This window comes from Tarenaya hassleriana, unplaced genomic scaffold, assembly GCF_000463585.1.
Source record: "Tarenaya hassleriana unplaced genomic scaffold, ASM46358v1 Cleome1, whole genome shotgun sequence".
Lineage (NCBI taxonomy): Eukaryota > Viridiplantae > Streptophyta > Magnoliopsida > Brassicales > Cleomaceae > Tarenaya > Tarenaya hassleriana.
Genome location: NW_010960187.1, coordinates 489,984 through 511,477, shown reverse-complemented (window position 1 = coordinate 511,477; position 21,494 = coordinate 489,984). Strand labels below are relative to the sequence as shown.

The 21,494-nt window shown below is 37.0% G+C and overlaps 6 protein-coding genes across 8 annotated transcripts in view; 3 read left to right on the top strand and 3 right to left on the bottom strand.

The window, feature by feature from the left end:
• The window catches only part of LOC104810417 (mucin-17), a 3,906-nt gene extending 3,242 nt beyond the window's left edge, over positions 1-664 (top strand). Inside the window, exon 6 of the mRNA XM_010536750.1 lies at positions 114-664. Coding sequence (XP_010535052.1) covers positions 114-377 — 264 coding nt within the window. The 3' untranslated portion in view covers positions 378-664. The remainder of the gene's footprint in view (positions 1-113) is intronic.
• Positions 665-1,119: 455 nt separating this feature from the next.
• On the bottom strand, positions 1,120-3,177 carry LOC104810338 (clathrin light chain 2). Its single transcript, XM_010536630.2, has 3 exons — positions 2,833-3,177; positions 2,194-2,347; positions 1,120-1,621 (listed from the first exon to the last, which is right to left on the bottom strand). The coding sequence occupies exons 1-3, from the start codon at positions 3,120-3,122 to the stop codon at positions 1,295-1,297; spliced, it is 771 nt and encodes a 256-aa protein (XP_010534932.1). The 5' UTR covers positions 3,123-3,177; the 3' UTR covers positions 1,120-1,294.
• Positions 3,178-5,918: 2,741 nt separating this feature from the next.
• On the bottom strand, positions 5,919-9,872 carry LOC104810219 (anthranilate synthase alpha subunit 1, chloroplastic). 2 transcript variants are annotated; one of them, XM_010536508.1, is made up of 11 exons: positions 9,637-9,872; positions 8,869-9,053; positions 8,590-8,779; positions 8,068-8,219; positions 7,848-7,963; positions 7,493-7,739; positions 7,352-7,408; positions 7,117-7,269; positions 6,766-6,846; positions 6,514-6,600; positions 5,919-6,426 (listed from the first exon to the last, which is right to left on the bottom strand). In XM_010536508.1, exons 1-11 carry the CDS (start codon positions 9,806-9,808, stop codon positions 6,079-6,081), a joined length of 1,788 nt encoding a protein of 595 aa, XP_010534810.1. In that variant the 5' UTR covers positions 9,809-9,872; the 3' UTR covers positions 5,919-6,078. The 2 variants fall into 2 exon arrangements, with proteins under 2 accessions (XP_010534810.1, XP_010534737.1); XM_010536435.1 differs by having other exon boundaries at positions 7,352-7,739.
• A 1,406-nt stretch (positions 9,873-11,278) lies between these two features.
• LOC104810151 (60S acidic ribosomal protein P0-like) lies at positions 11,279-13,292 on the top strand. Its single transcript, XM_010536374.1, has 5 exons — positions 11,279-11,725; positions 11,845-11,913; positions 12,303-12,401; positions 12,482-12,874; positions 12,968-13,292. Exons 1-5 carry the CDS (start codon positions 11,471-11,473, stop codon positions 13,112-13,114), a joined length of 963 nt encoding a protein of 320 aa, XP_010534676.1. The 5' UTR covers positions 11,279-11,470; the 3' UTR covers positions 13,115-13,292.
• A 286-nt stretch (positions 13,293-13,578) lies between these two features.
• On the bottom strand, positions 13,579-16,721 carry LOC104810061 (glycosyltransferase family 64 protein C4-like). Its single transcript, XM_010536281.2, has 5 exons — positions 16,333-16,721; positions 14,955-15,351; positions 14,428-14,591; positions 14,288-14,358; positions 13,579-14,113 (listed from the first exon to the last, which is right to left on the bottom strand). Exons 1-5 carry the CDS (start codon positions 16,557-16,559, stop codon positions 13,953-13,955), a joined length of 1,020 nt encoding a protein of 339 aa, XP_010534583.1. The 5' UTR covers positions 16,560-16,721; the 3' UTR covers positions 13,579-13,952.
• An 800-nt stretch (positions 16,722-17,521) lies between these two features.
• Positions 17,522-19,959, top strand: LOC104809927 (eukaryotic translation initiation factor 3 subunit F). Of its 2 annotated transcripts, none has more exons than XM_010536160.2 (6): positions 17,522-17,835; positions 18,247-18,326; positions 18,579-18,808; positions 19,237-19,355; positions 19,432-19,545; positions 19,733-19,959. In XM_010536160.2, exons 1-6 carry the CDS (start codon positions 17,590-17,592, stop codon positions 19,820-19,822), a joined length of 879 nt encoding a protein of 292 aa, XP_010534462.1. In that variant the 5' UTR covers positions 17,522-17,589; the 3' UTR covers positions 19,823-19,959. The 2 variants fall into 2 exon arrangements, with proteins under 2 accessions (XP_010534462.1, XP_010534390.1); XM_010536088.2 differs by having other exon boundaries at positions 17,523-17,835; positions 19,237-19,358; positions 19,733-19,957.
• Positions 19,960-21,494: the final 1,535 nt, after the last annotated feature.

The window sequence follows — 21,494 nt, the reverse complement described above, 5'->3', positions numbered from 1 at the left end:
TCTTCCGATTATAGACTTCTATAGCTTGGACATAGACCTCCGATTAGAATGTCATCCCGAAATACTCGCAGAAATCCTTTGTATTTTCTGATTATAGTAATATCTTCGAGCAGGATATACGTAGAAGCATACCGGGTAACTTGAGACCGCTGATGACGAACATTCCAGCATCATCAATGTACAGCGTGAGATCAGGACATGGACATGGACGTAACCGAACAGCTAGTGTTTCGGATTCGCCGCTAGCTACAAGCAGCAACGCCAGTTCGGAAATAAGTGTCAACAACAACGGACTTTGCTTAGAAGTGAGCGAACGAGAAGACGACGTGGCGAGCGAGAGAGGATGCAGGTCGCCTGCAAGCTTACAGGGCAGGTGATATTTTATGTTATGATGTGATATTATATGGTATGATTTCGGACATGGCCTTAGCTTCCGACCATATCTGTATTCTCCTTGTCTGTGTTACTGAACTCTTACCCCATAAGTCTCCATTACCGTGATTTTGGGGGTGACTGATATGGGCCATTAACTGATTGAATTAGGAGCTTAGTACTTAGTAGTAGTATTGACTCTTTTGGTATATTTCCTACATTTTAGATTCACCATTTGGTTAAAATATTTGTGTTTGGTTTCGATCGTATATTATTCCTCGGTTTCCCCTGATACGCTCTTGAATGCGTAACGCCATCTGTATATCATTCCAGCAATCCATTTTCAGTAGTATGATTCATTCTACGAATGCATTTACCATCAAAGGCTCGTCTATGGCGGGTTTTGGGTACGGGACAGATATCTGATTCTAAACTCGAATATTTCGGGTTTCGAGGTTTGAAATCCGTTATGGTATCCAAAAGACGAGCCGTCGAGGGGAAACTGTGGGGACGAGATACTAAGAAAGGTGAGGCGAGGTGAGGCGAAAGACGCATCCAAAAATGAGCTACGAAGGCAACACGAGATTTTGAAGGCGAGACGGGGAACGGATGATACGCAGGTGTCGAGATGAGAAAAGTGAACATTAAAACTCGATATCTGTCGTCGCCGGGCGAATACCCGATCCACGGGCTGAATTACCCGGAAATAGGGCTTTCATTATCAAATTCAATGTCCAAATATCCAAGAAGGCACTCGAAAAATAAAAATGTATATAATTAACAATCATAACATACATAAAAACGACCTCTCAAAAGTTTAACCACGAGATCAAATCAATGGCACATGATAGGAAGAAGACAAACAAATGAAAAAAAAAAACACGACATTGTAGAGAAATGCAAGAAACAAGAAGAAAGCCCATTAAGCAGCAACAATGGCCTCAATAGACTTGAGTTCTGGGACATTCTTGGCAGTTGCAGAAGCCTCTGGTGCTGGTTGTGAGGTCAATCTCAAGTGTGGAGGAGGATTCTGCTTCAGTTTCACAACTATTTGTCTCATTCTTGCAAGATCTGTCGGCTTACCAGGCTTTGGACCTTGGATCACAGCAATGGAGGCCTTCTTCTCTTGATCTTTCTTCCCTCTCCTCTTCTCTATCTGGGCTACCTCCTTTGGAATGAGCTCGGCTATCGCCTTCCAGTAGTTCTTGTCTGCCTCTGCGTAAAACTTCTCTTGACTCGCCAAAAGGTGCTGATGCATAAAAGAGGTGAGTCACGAGCAGTCAAAAGGCAACATGAAAAGAAATCTGATGTTAGTAATATGAAAGCTTGATGGGATTCTGCCAAAGTTTTTCGTTGGGTCGGGTGTCTTGGACAATGCATTCCTTTCATCACGTTTCCATAATACTATTCAGAAAGCCAAGAAACATACAATAATGAAAAGGGTAACCATTCATATATCGAAGAGGGGATTTCTCCTACACGGTATGGACAAGTTACGCAGATTAAACCGTTTACATTATCCATACCATCCCTCTCTAAGAAACCAAAGACATTTTGAATATTCATGTTTCTTTCCACGGAAAGCTAAGATAAATCCACAATTCCAATTGACTAACAATAATAAAGTTTCATTAGCAATAACTAAAACGGGCTGCGTTAAACAAGCCATGACAATGGTGCAGGTTGAGAATAAATGGTCAATCTAACAAAAACTTTAAATGGCTTCAAAGGGCAATTGTAAGAAACTATGGCATGCATATATATGAATAAGATAGACAATTGTGTACAGGAAATGAAGAGTTAATAGCCAAAAGGATGCACCTTTTCCTTCTCTCTGTTGTCGGCTTTGTTGTTTTCACAGGTAACTTCTCTCTTCTTATAGAACTCGGCCTTGTATTGATTCGCTTCTTCAATGATTTGGCTCAACATTTCCTTTTCCCTCTTCTCTTTCTCCTCGAGTTTAGTGGCATTTTGTCTACACACGAAAACGCCAATGCACGACTTCAGTGTGGAACTCCGAGCAGTACGATCGGATATAAACACTCAGATTCACAACAAACTTAAAAGCTAAGATCAAACGATAAATTTTCCATGAAAATGTACGATATCTACAAGCAAAACCCAGATGGGTTTAGCCCAGCTGCAAAGATCTATTCAGAAACCCTAAATCCGGAATCAGCATAACCCTCATAGCAGACCAGATCAAGCAGAAAACTTACTTGTTAAAGAAACTATCCTAGACAATGAGTGAAGATGGATTCGCCTAAACCAACACCAAATAACGTCAACGAACAGAATTATGCAACAAATCGTAATCGAAATGTCTCCCGCGCAACCACATCGGGGATTCTCCAGCAAAAAACAAGCAGAGGGCACGAGAATCCCATAGAAATCACACAATTTCCACAGGAAACAAGTACAGTTAAAGGTACAACGAGATCAGATTGCAGTAGATCTAACCTTCTCCATTCCCTGATAGCGAATCCCTCTTCCGACTCCATCTCCGAGGGCGGTGGCAGAACAGGACCGTCGGATCCGCCGTTGGATCCAAAGAATCCGTCACCGTTCGAGTACCCACCATAGTCTGGAGACGGCGCCGTAAAAACATCATCGGCCGAGCTCTGCACTGGTACGGAGCTGTCGTCGTAGCCCGAGAAGAAGCTTTCGGTGGCGTCGAAGGAACTGATCACTGGGGCGGACTCGGACGAGTCATCTCCGAGTATGACGAAGGAATCATCAGAAGCAGACATCTCTCTCCACTGACTAAAGACAAGGGAATCTGCTCTCTCTCTCTCTCCCCAAACGTTTTCCCTCCCTCAACGAGAATGTGAATGATTCGTATTTATGGGCTTCTAACTAATAGGCCTTCTCTGATGGGCTTAGACGGCCCAAAACGTTGGTTCTGGATTTGTTAGCACGCAAATATTCATCTCGAATTTTGTAATTTTAATATTTGTAAAACTATTCGACTATTGAATCGGATTAAATCGATCTTTGGTCCGCCTTATTCTTTGGATATAAAACATGTTTTTTTTGTTTGATAAATTTTTTTTTTGGTTTGAGGATATAAAACATGTTCCATGGATCTCTTAATACCTTTGCCATGAGGCCTGAAGTTGGGACATCAAAGTAGATTTTTTTTTTCCCTTTTGATTATTCAGTTGAATTGTCTATTTTTTTACATAAAATATTAAAAATATAGTAATGTAACTTATTATTTATATAAAAAATTTCTAATGGGCACATAAATATCCACGTCCCCTCTAATTATAGCTAATATAACAATTATGTTTTAGTTTAGGTAATATGCTTTTTTTTTGTATATAATATATATAGAAAATACCGAATGTTACAGAAGGAATAACCCGATGGGATGAAGACGATGGAATGGATTATAAATTTTATTACGTTACTGTTTGTATTTATTATATATTTACTATATTATGTTTAAAAAAAACCATAACACTATAAATAATCTAAATTTATTTTAATATGATAATTAATTTTACTAAAAAAAACATTTATTAGTAAAATTAAACAAAAAAAACCATAACACTATAAATAATTTAATTTATTCTAATTTGATAATTAATTTTACTAATAAATGATTTAGACTTTCAAGTATTAGAATTTGAATTCTACATTTAACCTTTTGTGTGTAGATAAAAATTAATTGGTACATCAAAATAATAAAAATTTATATTAAAAGTCTCACCTATTCAAATTTATTAATTAAAATTTTCAATAATTTGAATATTTACTGATAAATAATGTAGATTCTTATAGTTTTTTAACATGTTTAAAATTCAAGTTCTATATTTCAAATTTTTGGAGATATTTAATTTTATTACTAAAAATAGATAAATATATTTAAAATAACAAATATAAATAATCTCTATATTTTAATTTTCTAATTAAATTCATCAATAATTTGATTCTCATGTTTTTCTAACAAGACAAAAACAATAATTTTATAAAGTAAACTTAGATAAATATGTTACAAAAATCATAAATAGTCTCATATATTCTAATTTGTTAATTACCTTTATTAATAATTTGATATTTATGGATAAATGATTGAGATTCATTCTAATAAGCTAATTAGTTTCATCAATAAATAATTTAGATTCTAATATTTTTAACATAATATAATCAAATTCTATACTAAATTAATTAAATTATTTCACACGTCAAAATAATAAAATGAGAACTTTATGTATAACATTTATGCTAAAAATAATAACTATAAATAATCTCATTCCAATTTGTTAATTATCTTTATCAATAAATAATTTAGATTCTCATATTTTAACCTATTAAAATTTATATTCTATATTTAACAATTTGTATATAAATTAAAATTAGTTATTTAGTTGGATGCATAAAAAGATAGCTTTAGCAATAAAACTTAGATAAGTATGTTAAAAATAACAATCATAGATAGTCTCATCTATTTAGTATGTTAAAAATTATTTAGATTCAGATATTTTCTTTATATATTCGAATTCAAAATTTATATTTAACAAATTTACAGGTAGATTAAATTAAACTAATTAGTAAATCAAAATAGCAAAAAATTAATTTTATAAAAACATAGATATATATATTAAAATTAACGATCATAAATTGCCTCATATATTCTAATTTACTAATTGTTTTCATTAATAGTTTGATATTTTTTAATATTTAAATGTTCATATCTTTTTTAAAAAAATTTAGAATTCAAATTTTATATCTTAAACTTTGTTGGTAAATTATAACTATTTCGTACACCAAAATAAAACAAATAAATTTATTAGTAGAACTTAGATAAATATATTAAAAATAACAACTACAAACAATCTCATATTTTCTAATTTTCTAATTAATGTCATTAATAGAAGATTTAGATTCTCATGTTTTTAATATATTAGAATTCAAATTCTATATTTAACGATTTATATGTAAACTAATATTAATGTATTCCTCAATATGACAAAAGATAACTCTATCAATAAAACTTAGTTAATATATTAAACTAAATATAACCAACATAAATAGTGCAATGTATTATAATTTGCTAAATTCGATATTTATTGATAAATAGTTTGAATTTCCATATTTTTTAACATATTTAAAATTCAAATTCTATATTTCATACTTTTTAGGTAGATCAAAAAAAAAATTATTTAATTTATACTAAAATTAACAACTATAAATAGTTTCACATATTCTAATTTTAATTTGTTGATTAATTTTATCAATAAATGATTTAGGCTTTCATAGCTTTTTTTTAACATATTTAGAATCTAAATTCTATATTTGATAATTAGTGAGTAGATTGAAGATAAAATTTCAAATAAATTCAAGAATGTGCTAAAATAATACGTCAATTTATAAATTTCTCTCAATTTTCTTTTTGGGAGATTCTGTAAACGCACGGTTTTATTTATATCCCAGTCTTTTTAGGAGAATGTTGCTTGTGCAAAAAGGCACCTTTTCGGGGCACATGAGAAAACACATAGATAATGTTGCTTGTACGGCAAGGAACCTTCGCAATTGAAAAAAAAAACAATTCTTTGATGCATTGAAACTGTTGAGGGAAAGATCCTCTTCTCAACTGTACGGAAGTTGATTATTTAACAGCCAAAAAATAAAAATAAAAAACAGAGCAACGACCGCTGCAGGATTCCGAGTGTCCAATTTTTTTTTTAAAAAAAAGAAACCCTAAGTCGAAGTATTGGTCGTCGTCTTATTCACAAAAGCAGACTCGGCCAAGTCAATGGCACGGGCCAGACCAGCGGCTTTGTTCTGACACTCACGGTGCTCGTCGTCCGGTTGGCTGTCGGCCACCACGCCTGCTCCTGCTTGCAGGTGGGCTATCCACTCGTGCCGTCTCATGTTCTTGTCCTTGTACGAGTACATCGTGTCGTAACGAGTTTCGGTCGGGAAGACAATGGTCCGAAGGGCCAAGGCTATGTCCATGTCTCCCGCGAATGATATCCCTCCGAATCCGCCGCTGTACGGTCCTCGTCTCGTCACTTCCAGTTCATCTATTAGCTCCATGGCTTTTACCTGTGTGCGTGAAATAGAGATTCATCTCAAGATTGGGATTGTGAAAGAAGAGACGTGCAAAAAAAAGATTGTACTAAAAACAATTGCCTTTGGAGCTCCGCTAACGGTTCCGACAGGTAAAGCGGCACGTAGAACGTCCCAGCAGGTGAGATCTTCTCGTAACTCTCCGGTGACCTGTTCGGAAACATGAACGTCGTTTTATGAAAATAATTACTTTCGGGTTTATAAAATTTCTGATCTTGCATTTGATTGAATCTTCAGAACACAAATACGCGAGAAAGTTTAAGATGGCGATGAATTGAGATAATAGCCAAAGCTGAAAGAGAAGTTCGGGCTTACAGTTGAGCTTATATGCATGACATGGGAATAACGCTCCACATTCATGAGTTTCTCGACCTTCACGGAACCATCCTTCGACACCTGCATTGGCCGAAACAGAGAGGCAATGGGGATCTTTTTCTCATTAGGGGGAGATGGATTACTTATCCGAAATCGGTAAATCTGACAGATTCTATGGACAGGTTTTAGGATTCAGAATTTTTTTTCACTGCAAGACACGGATTAACTTCAACGAACCAATCTGATATGGTCAGCCAAAGATTTACCAGATTTGATCTTTAACGCTATAGCACAAGTAGAAACCGTGTGTTGTTATATGCATAAAAGAGAGGATGCTATCCCGAGCCTGACCTTTCCAACGTCATTACGACCCAAGTCAACAAGCATAATGTGTTCGGCGCATTGCTTTTCATCTTTTAACAGCAATTTTTCCAACATCTGATCCTCTTCAAAAGTCTTGCCTCGCCTCACAGTTCCTGCTAATGGCCGGTTCACGACCTTATTCTGTATTATTGTTACAAAATCAAAAGTGTTATTTCGGTGTATACACTGATGTAAAAAGAAATTCAAGAGAGAAGCTGCTTACCTTCTTCACTCTTGTGAGGATTTCAGGACTTGACGCAACAAGAATACAACCTCTTGCCTGGAAGAGGAAGGAGAATATATTTATCGGTAAAACAGAGTGAAAACAAAAGAAATTATGATTATCTGAAGAGCAATCACTTACTTGCAAGTAACCCATATAGGGACTCGGGTTCACAACCCTCAAAGCTCGATAAACTTCAAACGGGTCAGCGAAAGTACGACGCTCAAACCTCTGACTTAGCACGATCTGGAAGATATCTCCTGCCGAGATGTGCTCTTTTGCCTGCAGTACGGCATTCTTGTATGCGTCACTTGTCATGCTTGATTTCTTCAAAGGAGGGCCAAATTGGCGAGTGCGTAGTTCCACTGAACCAGCCGGTAGCTTTGGTCTGAAACATTTAGTTGGTCAAGTCACATAAGGATAACTGATCAAAGCTTCACACGGGCTAATAAATAAACTAACCGCAAATAGGAACACATGCTAACAATTTACTCACGGGTCTACGTCTTGTAATCTCGATACCAACTCGTCCAAGTGTGCAACTCCATCGGCGTAAACATCTTCAAAGGAGGAGTTTTCAGATACCCTCACCCAGTGAATTACATGCACTTTCTGTAAATAGTAAACATAATCCCATTTGAGGTTATCTGAATGAGAAAACTTGGACCCGGATGAAGATTCAGGTAAATCAGATTGAAGATCAAGACATTTAATACCTTTTCAACGTGATCGAAGACGATCACATCATCATAAAGGCTAAGATGCATGTCGGGCAGACTCCGGTCATCCAACGGGGCCTTAGAGAAAGGTAGCTTTCGTTTTTCCATGTAACGCACAGTGTCATATGAGAAATAACCAACCCAACCACCTGCGGCAACATTTTACCTGTAATTAACTTCTCCGACACGACTTCTTCACTAACAAATTATACAGGTATCTCAGCTCATGCCAGTTAGTACACCCGTTAGATCTTTAATACTCAAATGCATGCAATAAGATAAATTGTCATCGTTCATCAGCTTGAGCCTTCTGTGCCAAGCAATCACTGTTTTGGAGTTTGAAATCTTCAAAAGCTTATATAACTAAGTGCAATTGCGATCTCAGTCATGAACCACTTCCCTAACAAAGGGAGGTGTTTAACTTAACTAAATGAATCCGGCAAGTTTAAGTTTTTTAACTTTATGTTGACCAGACAAGTGAATGTATGTTTCTTTTCAGGAAAAAAAAAAGGCTCTCACCACAAAAGGCGTCCGGAAGTTCATCGATCAGTTGCGGTTTCCAAGTCTCAGAGATCCTTCTGGGAATTTCCATTGGATCTTCAACCTCCTCCTTGGTCAAAGTCCCTCTTACATGGTCCATAACGGTAACAGTTTTCTCCTTTGCCACGATTTCCATAGTAGGTTGCGCCCCAACCACACTATATCGACCCTAATACATTCATTCCAAGACAGTATAACCATTAGTTTTACTCTAAAACTGTATCTAACGAAAAGGCAGACCGCCAAAAGATTTCTTACGACAGTCGAAGACAGGCTTCCTGGCTCCACTGACTCGAAAAGGAAGCTCGGGGCCTCCCGGTCATCTTCCTTAACCAAACACCGGTAAGCAAGAACAGGAGTGAGATGATCAGAGAAAATGGTGTGACAGAGCGGAACAAGGTTCTCGTTCTTAGATGGTTCGACAAACTTCATCCCGCCTTTCGCTGTAAAAAAAAAAGAAGAAAAATTCCAAACACGAAACAGTGGACTCCTCAAAATTTGAATTTGAAACCTGTCTACTTCCAAACAGAAAGCTGCACAAGATTGCTACATTGAGATTATTTACCACAGGTTATGTATTCAACTAACTGGATTGCGATACAGGAAATCTATTGGCCTGTTCAAATGCACACAAGATTCAATAATTTACTTCATATTTTGACCACCCTTTGGCCTACTCTATGCAACTGGCAAATTGATTTTGACGGAGAATCCCCAGAATTTTAATACTAACCTTATCCTTAAGTCAGGATCCCACCACCCCGAAAGAAAAATATCACTAAATCACGGTTTGGCTGCCGAGAAATCCAAGGAACCAGAAAACCAAATGATCCGCCATTTCTCGTTAAACAACATCGTCAATTCCTAACTAGATGCATCTAAGCGAACTCATTCTCAATCAATTCAATGAGCTCAATCTCTAATAACTTTGCCTCGTTCTACGAGCAGCACCACAACCGACGGTAGAAAATCCAATAAAACAAATGGAAAAAAGAAATCGAGCAGGGATGAGTTCAATCTCTTCACCTGTAGAAGAACAAGGCGAGAGAGAGACGCATTTGATGGGACGGATGCAAGAGAGGGAACTGGAGGACCTCCGGAAGGAAATGCCGGAGACCGACGCCGGAAAGAGGCGGCGGTTGGACGGCGGAAGGCGGCGACAGACGCCTAAGGACTGCGTCAACTCAAGAGATTTCATGGAGAAAGATTCCGATCAATGTTCGCCGGGAGAAACGGAGAGATTCCGGTCAAAGTTCGCCGGGGAATCGAAGTGTCTGTGTGGGAGTGGAGAGAAATACGTATATAAAGGGCGCGGCTGACACTGTGTAATGCGGACGAATTTATTAAATTCCGAAAATACCCCTTTGTTCCTATCCATAATTTTTTACCTTTTCTTTTCTTTATACATGATTTTTACCTTTTTTGGCTTAGATAGTTATTTGTATACATCTGTCCACATACTTTTTTTGGATATTTATGAGTTAGAGATATGGAGAGTGCATATTTATTATTTAAATATCATTGAGATGATAGATATTTATGCACCAATTCAATTGTTATAATAAGAATTAGCACAAAAATGGTATTGAGACATCGTTGGATATACAACCTTTTAAATATAAAAAAATATCAAAGAATATTCCTAATAAAAAATATAAGGAAAAAAATAAAAAGAATATTTCAACTATTTTATTTATTCAAAAAAAATTCTACACGTCATCCTTTATACATTAATTATATACTAAATTTTCAATATAAATTATACAATTTATGCACTAATAAAAAATTAGGTTATAAAATTTTGAACACCTCAAATAGAAATAAATCATGATACTATTAAACCTTAATAGTTACAATTATCAATTCGATCAATAAAACTACTAAAATTTTATATTCTAAAACTCTAATTTTCTAAATATTTAATCAAAAGTCGTCTATCTATTCAGTCTCCGATATTCTATCCCACAAATTTATACATAAAATAAAAAACATAACTAATCAATTTTTTTAAAAAAAATTGTGATATATTTTATTATTCTCAAGAATATACTTTTGGAAAAAAAAATATATATATATAAAAACAATTCATTTACCAAAATTCATTCTATTTTAAAAACCATAGGGTAGAATCTGATCAAAGTACTGTTTTGGTTTGGAATTTTTTTCGAGTTTTTAGTGTTCATATGAAGCGGTAAGTGGATTGGTGACAGAGAATGTGTTTGGTCTTAAGAGAAAGCTCGAGAAAACGTCGAACAGAGGAGAGGAGAGGAGTTGGTTAATTTTGAGTTATTTTTATATTCTTAAATATATGCTTTGAATTATTTGTATATTCAATCAATTTAATTTAAAAATTATATTTAGTTAATTTTAAATTAAATTTAATTTAAATGTAACAGATATTATTTGATTAGGAATTTTATAGCGTATAATACATCCAAACAAATGGTCATTTCATTTTTCCATTTCTAAATTTTAGCTCATCCATAGTTTTTCAAAAATCCAAAAGGATAATAGATTGGGCTTTAAGCCCAATAAGAGTTTAAAAAGCCCAATAAAGATCCAACAAATATCAGCCGTTGGATCGTAGATCAACCCCACAAAAACCCTAGCATTTCGTATTTCTTCTCTTCCTCCTATATATATATTTATCGCTAGTCGTCAACTGTTTCCTCTTATCAGCCTCCTCAGTTTTTAGGGTTTTTTCTCCTTCTCCTTTCATCGAAACCATTTGCAAGAGGTTAAAGAGACGGCTAGTGATCGCTGTCCGCCTTGTACGAGCTTCTAGCTTTGTCTTGGCCCTTAGTTTTTGTACCAAATCCCTCAGTTTTAGTATCTTTGTCGATTTGTTTGAGTAGCGATAATGGTGAAACCCACTAAGGCTGAAAAGAAGATCGCCTACGACGCGAAGCTGTGTCAACTCCTGGATGAGTACACCCAGATCCTGATTGTGGCGGCGGACAACGTCGGATCGAACCAGCTACAGAGCATTCGGAAGGGTTTGCGAGGTGACTCTATCGTTCTTATGGGTAAGAACACAATGATGAAGAGATCCATCAGGATGCATGCCGAGAAAACCGGCAACAATGCTTACCTCAACCTTATCCCCCTCCTCCAGGTATTCTCTCTCTCTCGTTTTCTATGTCATTTCGTTCCGTTATATTTTCTTCGAAGAAATTTTGTTGATGCATGATTATTCCCGATTGTGATTAGGGTTTTTATTGATGTTTTGAACAGGGCAATGTCGGGTTGATCTTCACCAAGGGTGATCTGAAGGAAGTGAGCGAGGAGGTTGCCAAGTACAAGGTTTGTTTGTCGAATTTTTCGCTCTGTTCCGCCATTTCTTCAATCAGTCTTAGTCTACCATAAATGTTTGTGCGTTGTGTATTGATTGTTTTGCTTGAAATTATTGTGAACATCTGTCACTCAATGCTTGTAGCAAAGTAAATCTAGATTCAAAATCAAAGTGCAATGCTTTGTTCTAATTTCCAAACTGAAGCTATTCCAGTGTAGCTTGATTTTGTTTTGGCTGAACTCAATCTGAACTCATGACGATGACACTTTGGTAACTGTCTGTATCTATCTCCTTGTTGTTCCCTTTGCACTGTTAGTTAAACCTTTACTTGGTGGCTGGTCTTGTATTATATTTTGTAGTGTTTATTGAACTGAAGTCTTTGGTGTCTTCATTATAACAGGTTGGAGCTCCCGCTCGTGTGGGTTTGGTCGCTCCAATTGATGTGGTTGTTCCTCCTGGCAACACCGGTCTCGACCCATCACAGACATCTTTCTTCCAGGTCTATATCTCCTTTAACACTTTGTTCAGCTATAAATCAATCCATAAATAAATCTGACCTCCTTTTCTTGTCTGTCACAGGTTCTTAACATTCCCACAAAGATTAACAAGGGTACTGTCGAAATTATCACCCCTGTGGAGCTCATCAAGAAGGGTGAAAAGGTCGGGTCCTCTGAGGCTGCCCTTTTGGCCAAGCTTGGCATCCGACCCTTCTCGTACGGTCTCATTGTTGAGTCAGTGTACGACAATGGCTCCGTCTTCAGCCCCGAGGTGCTCGACCTCACAGAGGATGACCTTATGGAAAAGTTTGCTGCTGGTGTCTCCATGGTCACTGCTCTGGCTCTAGCCGTGTCTTACCCGACCCTTGCTGCTGCCCCTCACATGTTCATCAATGCTTACAAGAACGTGCTGTCTGTTGCCTTAGCCACTGAATACTCCTTCCCTCAGGCAGAGAAAGTGAAGGAATTCCTCAAGGTTTGAATGGCATTGATGGATCGACCTGAACAGTTTTGTTTGTTGGTTTTATCTCTCGTTATAATGATATTGACATTTCTAAAACCGATGCAGGATCCGAGCAAGTTTGCGGTGGCAGCTGCACCGGTTGCAGGAAATGCAGGTGGTGCTGCTCCAGCTGCTGCAGCCAAGGAAGAGGAGAAGAAGGAAGAGCCAGCTGAAGAGTCGGATGACGACATGGGTTTCAGCCTCTTCGACTAAATTAAACTTTAAGCATTTAGGGTTTTGTTTTGTTTTGTTTGTTTCCTCTGAAGTGAGATACACTTGGACCTTCAGTTTGTTTTCTTGCTTGTTTCCAATGACATTCCCGTTTCAGTGTCAAGAGTTTTAGCAGTTATTTATATATCTTGCATTATATAAAAGAGTCGTTTGCTAGTGACCAACTGAGTTGATTTCTTGGTGGGTTGCGTTCTAAGTTACAAGTCTTCTACTCGTGCCAAATTGTGTGATATGTGATGTCCTGTTCCTTTGTTGAATCACTTAAGGTATTTATTCGTAGTTCATTTGGGTGGATGAAACATAAATGGCGCGAACATGTGTAATATTGGAATATTCTTTTGGATTAGATTAATGAATGTATTATGACTTGCACGAGTAAAGAGCATTTTATGAGATCGTGGACGGATTTAGAAGCGACGAAGGCGAGGGATGATAACACAGCAAACTGGAAAAAGAGGGCTGGATTTTGCATATACGATACAAGAGTCCCATGAAGAAGATCGTCATCATCATCTCTATTCATTACACTACAACGATTTCACCGGTACAGCGTTGAACTACAAATTTGTCGGCTGCAAGAACAAATCAGCTTCCCATCTCTAATCAACTCCACCCATCTCTCTCTCTCTCTCTCTCTCTCTCTCTCTCTCTGGGAAGATAAACCATAATTTTCTCTAGATTTGGCAAAAAGGGTACCCGTGCACCACTTCCCACATTCAACTAAACCGGGCATTGGCTTAGAGATTGTTTCACTCCGAGAACCCCCGTTAAAAGAATTGGGAGTGATTCACATTAACCTGACGAGGAGGAGGAGAGAGTGTCACCAGAACCAAAGGCTACGGCTATCAACTGCCTTCATGGAAGAGTACACTAACGGCATTCTCCCGTACTCTGCCACAAACCTGTTCACACATCGCGTTCTCTTCTCCGTATGCCCTCCTATGCTGCTTATTCCTGTCGACCCTATCTCATATATCTTACCTGTACATCTCAAATATCATGCCAAATGGTCTTAGGTATCAGAGAGTTATAAATCTTTGATTGTCAAAAGGCTTTTTTACCTCTTTACGAGTATACTGATATATCCTAGTAAGCAAAATCAAGAAAGAAGGCATTTTTTTTGTGTGTGTATGCATTCGCAGCTTGAAATTTTACCTTTAACCCATATGGGAGGAGCATTTGTAGCATTTGCGACGAGGAATGACATCGCAATGTCTTCACAGTTCCTAATGGGGTCATTTCAGGATTAGTAAACCCCAAAAACATGGCAGAACAATAAAGGGCGATGAACAAACCTATTCTTGGTTATGAATTCCCTGATTGATGCTGACATTTCATTCGTGTAAAGATTGAGGTACTTCTTGTGGAAGAAGGCTGCCTTTGAAAGTACCATGCTATATGTACCAGTCCACCAAACAGACCACCACCCGCTGTACGTGTAGTAGTCCCCTTTGTCATTCTGCATGAAAAAAAGGTCGAGAACAACTGATTATCATTGGCAGAAATGAATTTCCAATCCCATATGTAATGAATTTTCTGCAATGAGAAACAATGGTAGAGAACTGAATTTCAAATAGCAAGCATGATACTATTCTCTAGCCATCAGAAGATACGGATTGACTGATCTGCTAAGTCCATCAGGACAGGAAGACATGATTTGATTTAGATCAATCTATAAAGTCCTAAGAGTAAAACCACTAACAGGATGCATTTGTTCAGCTCTTTCAATACAGATTTGTCATTAGACAGAGAGGCTAAAAACGCAAGATTCATCAAATAAATTAAGAAGAGATTCATCAAATAAATTAAGAAACTGACATACCGATTTTTCAGGCCAATGAACACGAGGCACAAAACCCACCATTGAATCTGGAGCACTCTCCCAGACGTTATAAGCAAAATCTACCGTGGAGCATGAAAATATGACATCATCGTCAATCGAGAAGACAGCCTCCGTCTTCAAGTCTTTAATTTCTTTAAATCTGTTGTTCAAACTGTCTTCTTTGTTAATATCAAATCTCAACTCAACTTCCTTCCCATCTTGGGATTTCGTTTTTACGATGTGTTTGAGGTACTTTTTGAGAGTATCAGATGGAGGGTTAGGTTCACTCCACACAATGTGGACAGAATCGAGCCTGGAACATGATGCATAATGGGAAAGAGACTTCTTCAAGAGATCATATCTCTTCCATGTGTTCATTAGAAGCGTGTAACCTTTCCTGCAAGTTATAAATGGGATACATCATCTTATAGAATAAAGAACAAAAGGTTGATGGAGGAGCTAGAATTTTATCCACAGTCCACTCCATCAAATAATCTCGGCAATGTGCCGAAACAACAGCAAGTAATTCAGTTTAGAAAGCATAGCGTATCGACATATGCAACTTGGCTACATAATCAATATCGCAACATTCTAACAGCGTATCCATAACCATCAAAACGAACTGAATGAGTTAAATGATGCAACTATCAGGACCTGGAAAAGACAATTTCGAAAAGAATAGGGAACCCTTTAACTGAAGACTCACAACAACAAATAATCCAGCAAATTAACCAAGCATCGTTCTGAAATACTAGCATATGCTGTTGCGTGTTTCATTCAATGCCTATGAGGATGAGCGCAAGATTACTGAGTCACAATTTCTCCAAAAGGAACCGAAAAAAATACATTCCTTCTCTTAGTTAAATGCGGATTGTGGAACAGAAGAAAATCGTATACAGTATTCAAACATTCATTGACGAGAACATTCAAACCGGAAACACAATCACTCAACTTGGAAACTATCAATTTACTCAATTTCTTTAATCAGAAACCCATTATTTCCCGCTCAGACGTCGTATTGAAGACTGGGAATCTCAATTCTGTATAATCGCTCAAGCCAGTGTATGATATTTTTTTCTCGCACATACTTTCCTAGCCTGAAACTATCCGCGAAGATAATGAACTATGGGATCTGAAAAAGGTAAGACACACAAATCTCGGTGGATTTTACACTCAGAACCTACTTTCCATAATTTGCCACCATCCAAATCGGTGCCTAATCTAATAAATAAATTTCCATCAACAACAGAGTTACCATAAACGGATCGAGATCAGACAACAGATCCTTAAGTAATCATCGAAAAAAACCCAAAACCTTCCTAAAACTTTGTGGACAAGACAACAAAAAATGAAGACACAGCGAATAAATTGTACAGACCGTGATCTGGCGAGGCGATCTATGGCGGAGGCGGCGGAGCGGTTGGTGAAACCGATGAACGAAGGCGGCGAGGATCGGAAAGCGAGCGTGATCAGAGCGAGAGCGATGCAACAATATAGAAGAAACCTAGTGTTCCTCGCCACAGCAAGCTGCCTGAGCCTCTGCTCGCAACGCCGGTAGGCTAATGAGCAACCTCCCATCACCTTACACACATCTCCTCCTCCCATCTAACTCCGATTTATGGTAAACAAGAGAGAGAGCGAGATAAAAAACAATAGAGAAGAAGAGAAGACTCGGTCAGGTTCGTCCGTGTCAGAAACGAGTCGACTCGGTCTACACTCGTGCAGATCGTTCTCTTTCCTCCTCGTCCTCCGCTGTGCGAGACATCGGAGATTAGAGACGAAGGGTGTTATATGGTGCGGTGAGGCGTATGGAAAGAGAAAACGAAATGACACGTGTAACGATCATAGGCGTCCACCTAGCTTTCCACTACGATCTCAGCTTTTCTGGATCGTCCATTGGCAATTCTTTGTGATTGGTGCGTGGTGGGGCCCTGTGAGAGAGAATTGTTTCTGAAGATATTTTGCTCTGGTCATCTGTGCCTCACTTTAAACTTTAAAGTCATAATCTTTGTATATTTACCATTATTTTTTTAATAATCGCAATGCCAAGACCGCGAATATATAAATACATTATTGTTGTGAGGTAGTTAGCAACCTAATATTTTAATTAGACTAATCAAGTTGACCTTGCCAAATTGCTATTACATGGCAAAGTTTGGAATTTTGTTATTGATATAAATGGTGGACCGACCATATATATATATATTTAATATGCATGGAAAAATTTGAGATTTTGAGGTTGAATTTCCGCAAGTTCCAAAATTTGAACTGGGATTACAAAATTATCAAAATGATTCAAAATTGAAATTGACATGCTTATATTATTACATGGATCTTGTAATAAATAAATAAATAAATCCATTTTTTTACCATCAAACTTCACTAATTCACGTGACAACTAAGAAACCACGGTTATATTTCTCCCAAATCACTTTTAATAAACTAATCAAATATTTATAAAAAATCACTAAATTAAATTGGATATTGGGCTTGAAGAAATTTATTATATGGGCCTAAAGCCCATTAATCGGCTCAACCTGTCTCTTCAGTCCTGGACTATCTGCTTCCCCCGGGAAACCCTAACGCCTCAACGTCTCGCGCCTTCGTCCTTCTCGCGATTCCCAGAAGGTTGACAATGGCCGTGTCGAGCGAGCACACCGTGTTGCAGTTCGCGGCTCCGTCTGGGGTTGCGGAATCGGCGGCGGCGGTGCTATCGGCGAGGGTTCACCCGCTTGTGATCTTTAACATCTGCGACTGCTTCGTGAGACGTCCTGACCAAGCCGAGCGCGTCATCGGCACTCTCCTCGGATCTGTCCTACCCGACGGAACCGTCGATATCCGCAATTCTTACGCCGTACCTCACAACGAATCTACCGAGCAGGTCCGTTTTCTTTTTGATTTTGTGTCTTTCATATTGCGGTTACGACTCGTTTGTGCTTCCTCTGATGCATTGAACTGTTAGTCTTTTTGAAAAATGGAATTTCCCTGGTTTACTCTCGGATTGCTTTTTGGTATCTGAAGAGCAATGGATAAGGATTTGGTTTATGTGCATTTTCGCTCTAGGTTTTGTTCCTAATTCAAGCATTTCATTGGTCGGAGGGTGTCACTACGATAGCTGAAATATCTCTAGGGATGATTACACGATCATTTTTTGGATACAAAATGATTTAAGAGAAATGCCAGTTCCTTGTGTGTTGTTTGTGGGTTATGTGTGGAAGAACTGCCAATAAATCCATCCAATTTTCATGGATTTTTCATGGCTAAGCGTTACTTTTTTTTGCCATGGATGCAGGTTGCTTTGGATATCGATTACCATCACAACATGTTAGCATCTCACCTAAAGGTGAACCCGAAGGAAGTTATTGTTGGCTGGTACTTCTCATTTTCACTCTTATTCCGCTAAAAGCGTCTTACAGGTTTTCCATTTCATTCTCCACAGAAAGTTTTTGTCCATTATGCTTGGTGTAGAATTCTTGTGTTTAGCTGGAGGTCTTTGTATTTTAGAATTTCTTTCTTCATGCTCCATGTTATATTGTTTATGCCATTTTGAGAAATTCTACCGGCTATTCTTGATATGCAATCGCGTGTCAAAATAATTGATAAAATATCTATATTGATCTGCAGGTATTCTACTGGCGTTGGGGTCACTGGTGGTAGTGCACTGATCCATGATTTCTATTCTAGAGAGGTTCCCAACCCTATTCACCTCACTGTGGACACAGGGTTCTCCAATGGGGAGGGTACCATTAAGGCTTACGTTTCAGTAAATCTTTCACTTGGCGACCAGCAACTTGCTGCACAATTTCAAGAGATTCCTCTTGATCTCCGTATGGTTGAAGCTGAGAGAGTTGGATGTAAGAATTCTAACTTTCTCTGTGCTAGCAGAACTTCTGTTAGAAAATCTCTCTCTTACTCATTCCCTCTTGCGTGTACTCATAATCATACAGACGTAGTCCCAAATTTGTCTCTTAGTGTTTCACATAAGGGTAGTATTCTAGATATTCACAACTGTTCTGTTATAAAGTCGGAATTTTTTTAAGGTTCTTATTTTGATGTGCATACTGAAGGTTAATGTTTTGTCATTTTGAACGTGGTTAATGTATTATAAATACATAACACTTGTATGTGAATTCCATCTTATGGTTTTGTGCGTTTTTAGTGAGGATATTAACTATATGTGGATTAGAATATAACCCTTCGATGTTTTAAAAATTGATTACATGGGAATCTTTTGGATTCTATGCTTCTGATCTGATCGATTAACGGAATGTGATTTTTGTAGTTGACCTCCTCAAGAACACAGCAGTAGACAAACTCCCGAGCGATTTGGAAGGAATGGAGCTTACAATGGAAAGGCTAATAGCTCTAATCAACGATGTATACAAATACGTCGACAATGTCGTGGTGAGCATTTGGCAGGTCAGCGAAGTTCTTTCTCGGCATGGACTGATACAGAGTTTTTTGTTGTTTTTTTCAGGAAGGACGAACATCTGCAGATAACAAAATAGGACGATGTATTGCAGATGCGGTAGCTTCCCTTCCGAAATTTCCACCACAGGCCTTTGATAAGCTCGTGAATGACAGCCTTCAGGTAAGATCTGATTTGGAAATTTCCTTTACCGCTATAGTTAATAGTCCGAGAAAGAGCATCGTTAGCATTTTCGGGGGAAACAGCTAACTGAAACTGTCTTCTGGGTTCGATCTGTATCAATTAAAGATCTCATCTTTGGCATTTTCAGAGCGAAACAACTGATTGAAACTGTCTTATGGGTTTTCAGGACCAGTTGTTGTTGTTGTATCTTTCGAGCATAACCAGGACGCAGCTCAGCCTGGCCGAGAAGCTTAACACAGCTGCCCAATTGCTGTAATCTCTCTCTCTCTCTCTTTTGTGCGTACGGAACAGATACATTCGACGAGTCGAATGCAATCTTTGTTACGGTCTGAGTAAAATATTGTTCCATAAAGAATGGCCATTTTATAAAGCAACCATCTTTATGATCACCTATCATGTTTTTTTTGCTCCGTGTGATAAAAATTCATAATTTCAAGATCTTATAGGTATTTAATAAGGTTTAGGCCCTAACTCCACCACAAAAGTTAGCTTAAGAGTAGAGGTTTGACCCTTACTTATATATTGGTCCAAATCTCTTTCATTTTCCAATGCGGGACATTTATCACATTTTCCAATGCGGGACATTTATCAGTATTCCAAAATACGAGAGTGTAAGGTAAGGGGATGATTTTGAGGTGACTTAAGACGACAGAAGCTGATTCGGTTATCCGTTCAACACCTACAAAATCCAAACTCAATTGCGATGGTTTGTCGGGTAGCTAAATCGCACCCTATTACATATATGATCTAAAATTAATTTAGATATCATAATTAGTTCAATAAATAGCGTCTGATGCACATAAAATGAAATTTTTTTCGATTAAATTCACATTTATCGACCTTATCGTCTCACCCACTAAATTTGAATAAACAAATTGGAACAGAATTTTTCTTATTTTATATAATATTATACCGGGACTTCTTTCTGTGTATATAAAAAAAGATTTTCAGATTATTTGTATTTGGGCAGAATATTAGCTTTTCAATTTTCATAATTACTTTCCCCCTCCGTTATATAAAACGGACACATTCATCGATGACTTTGGAAATATCAAAATCGAACTGACGACACCTCTCGTTTTCTTTTCTCGGGCTATCGAATTTCTAAATTCTAGCCATAGAAAATTTGTTTGTTTTGTTAGAAAAATATTTTGTTTGTCATACAAACCACTATGTATGTATGTATGTATGTATGTATGTATGCTGTTTTTTACCACGGTCGAAAATAGAAACATTTCCTCCAGGATTGTATTTCAGTTTTTATTTTAACAAATGGTGAATATATATTTTAATAATGGTATAGATAAGTCTGATAAAAATAAATAAATAAATAAATGATACACGAATGTATAGTTGGAATGAGATCGATAAAAAAAAATAGTCTTGTAAGACTACGTACACACATAATGATATTTTCTCCGCATATATGTTTTAGGGATTTATTGTCCTGGAATACTGGTGATTCTGAGATAAATCTTTTTATAAAGTTTAAATTATTTTTAACTTTTAGTTCTATCTAAACAAATTATTTATGTAATAATATTTATATATTGGTCATCTATATTTTTATTCGAGATATAATTTTAAATCTTAAATTTGTTAAGATACAAACTGACAAAAAATATAATATATAATACAATTTAAAGAAATATATATATATATAGAAGAATATTTTTTTACAAACTGGTCTGTGAAAAATGATATTGATTTTATTTTGAAATATTTATTAATTGAAGAAAAATATAATGTTGTTAAATGAAGGATAAAAGAAACTTATTGATAGAAATATCTATAAAAACTATATTAAAAATGGTAAGTAAAAAATATAAAGGAATAAAATGAAACAATTGATCTTAGGTTATTACCAAGAAATGTGGAAATGATGATCCTGGATTTAAGTATTTACTGTTGCAACGGCAGCAATATTA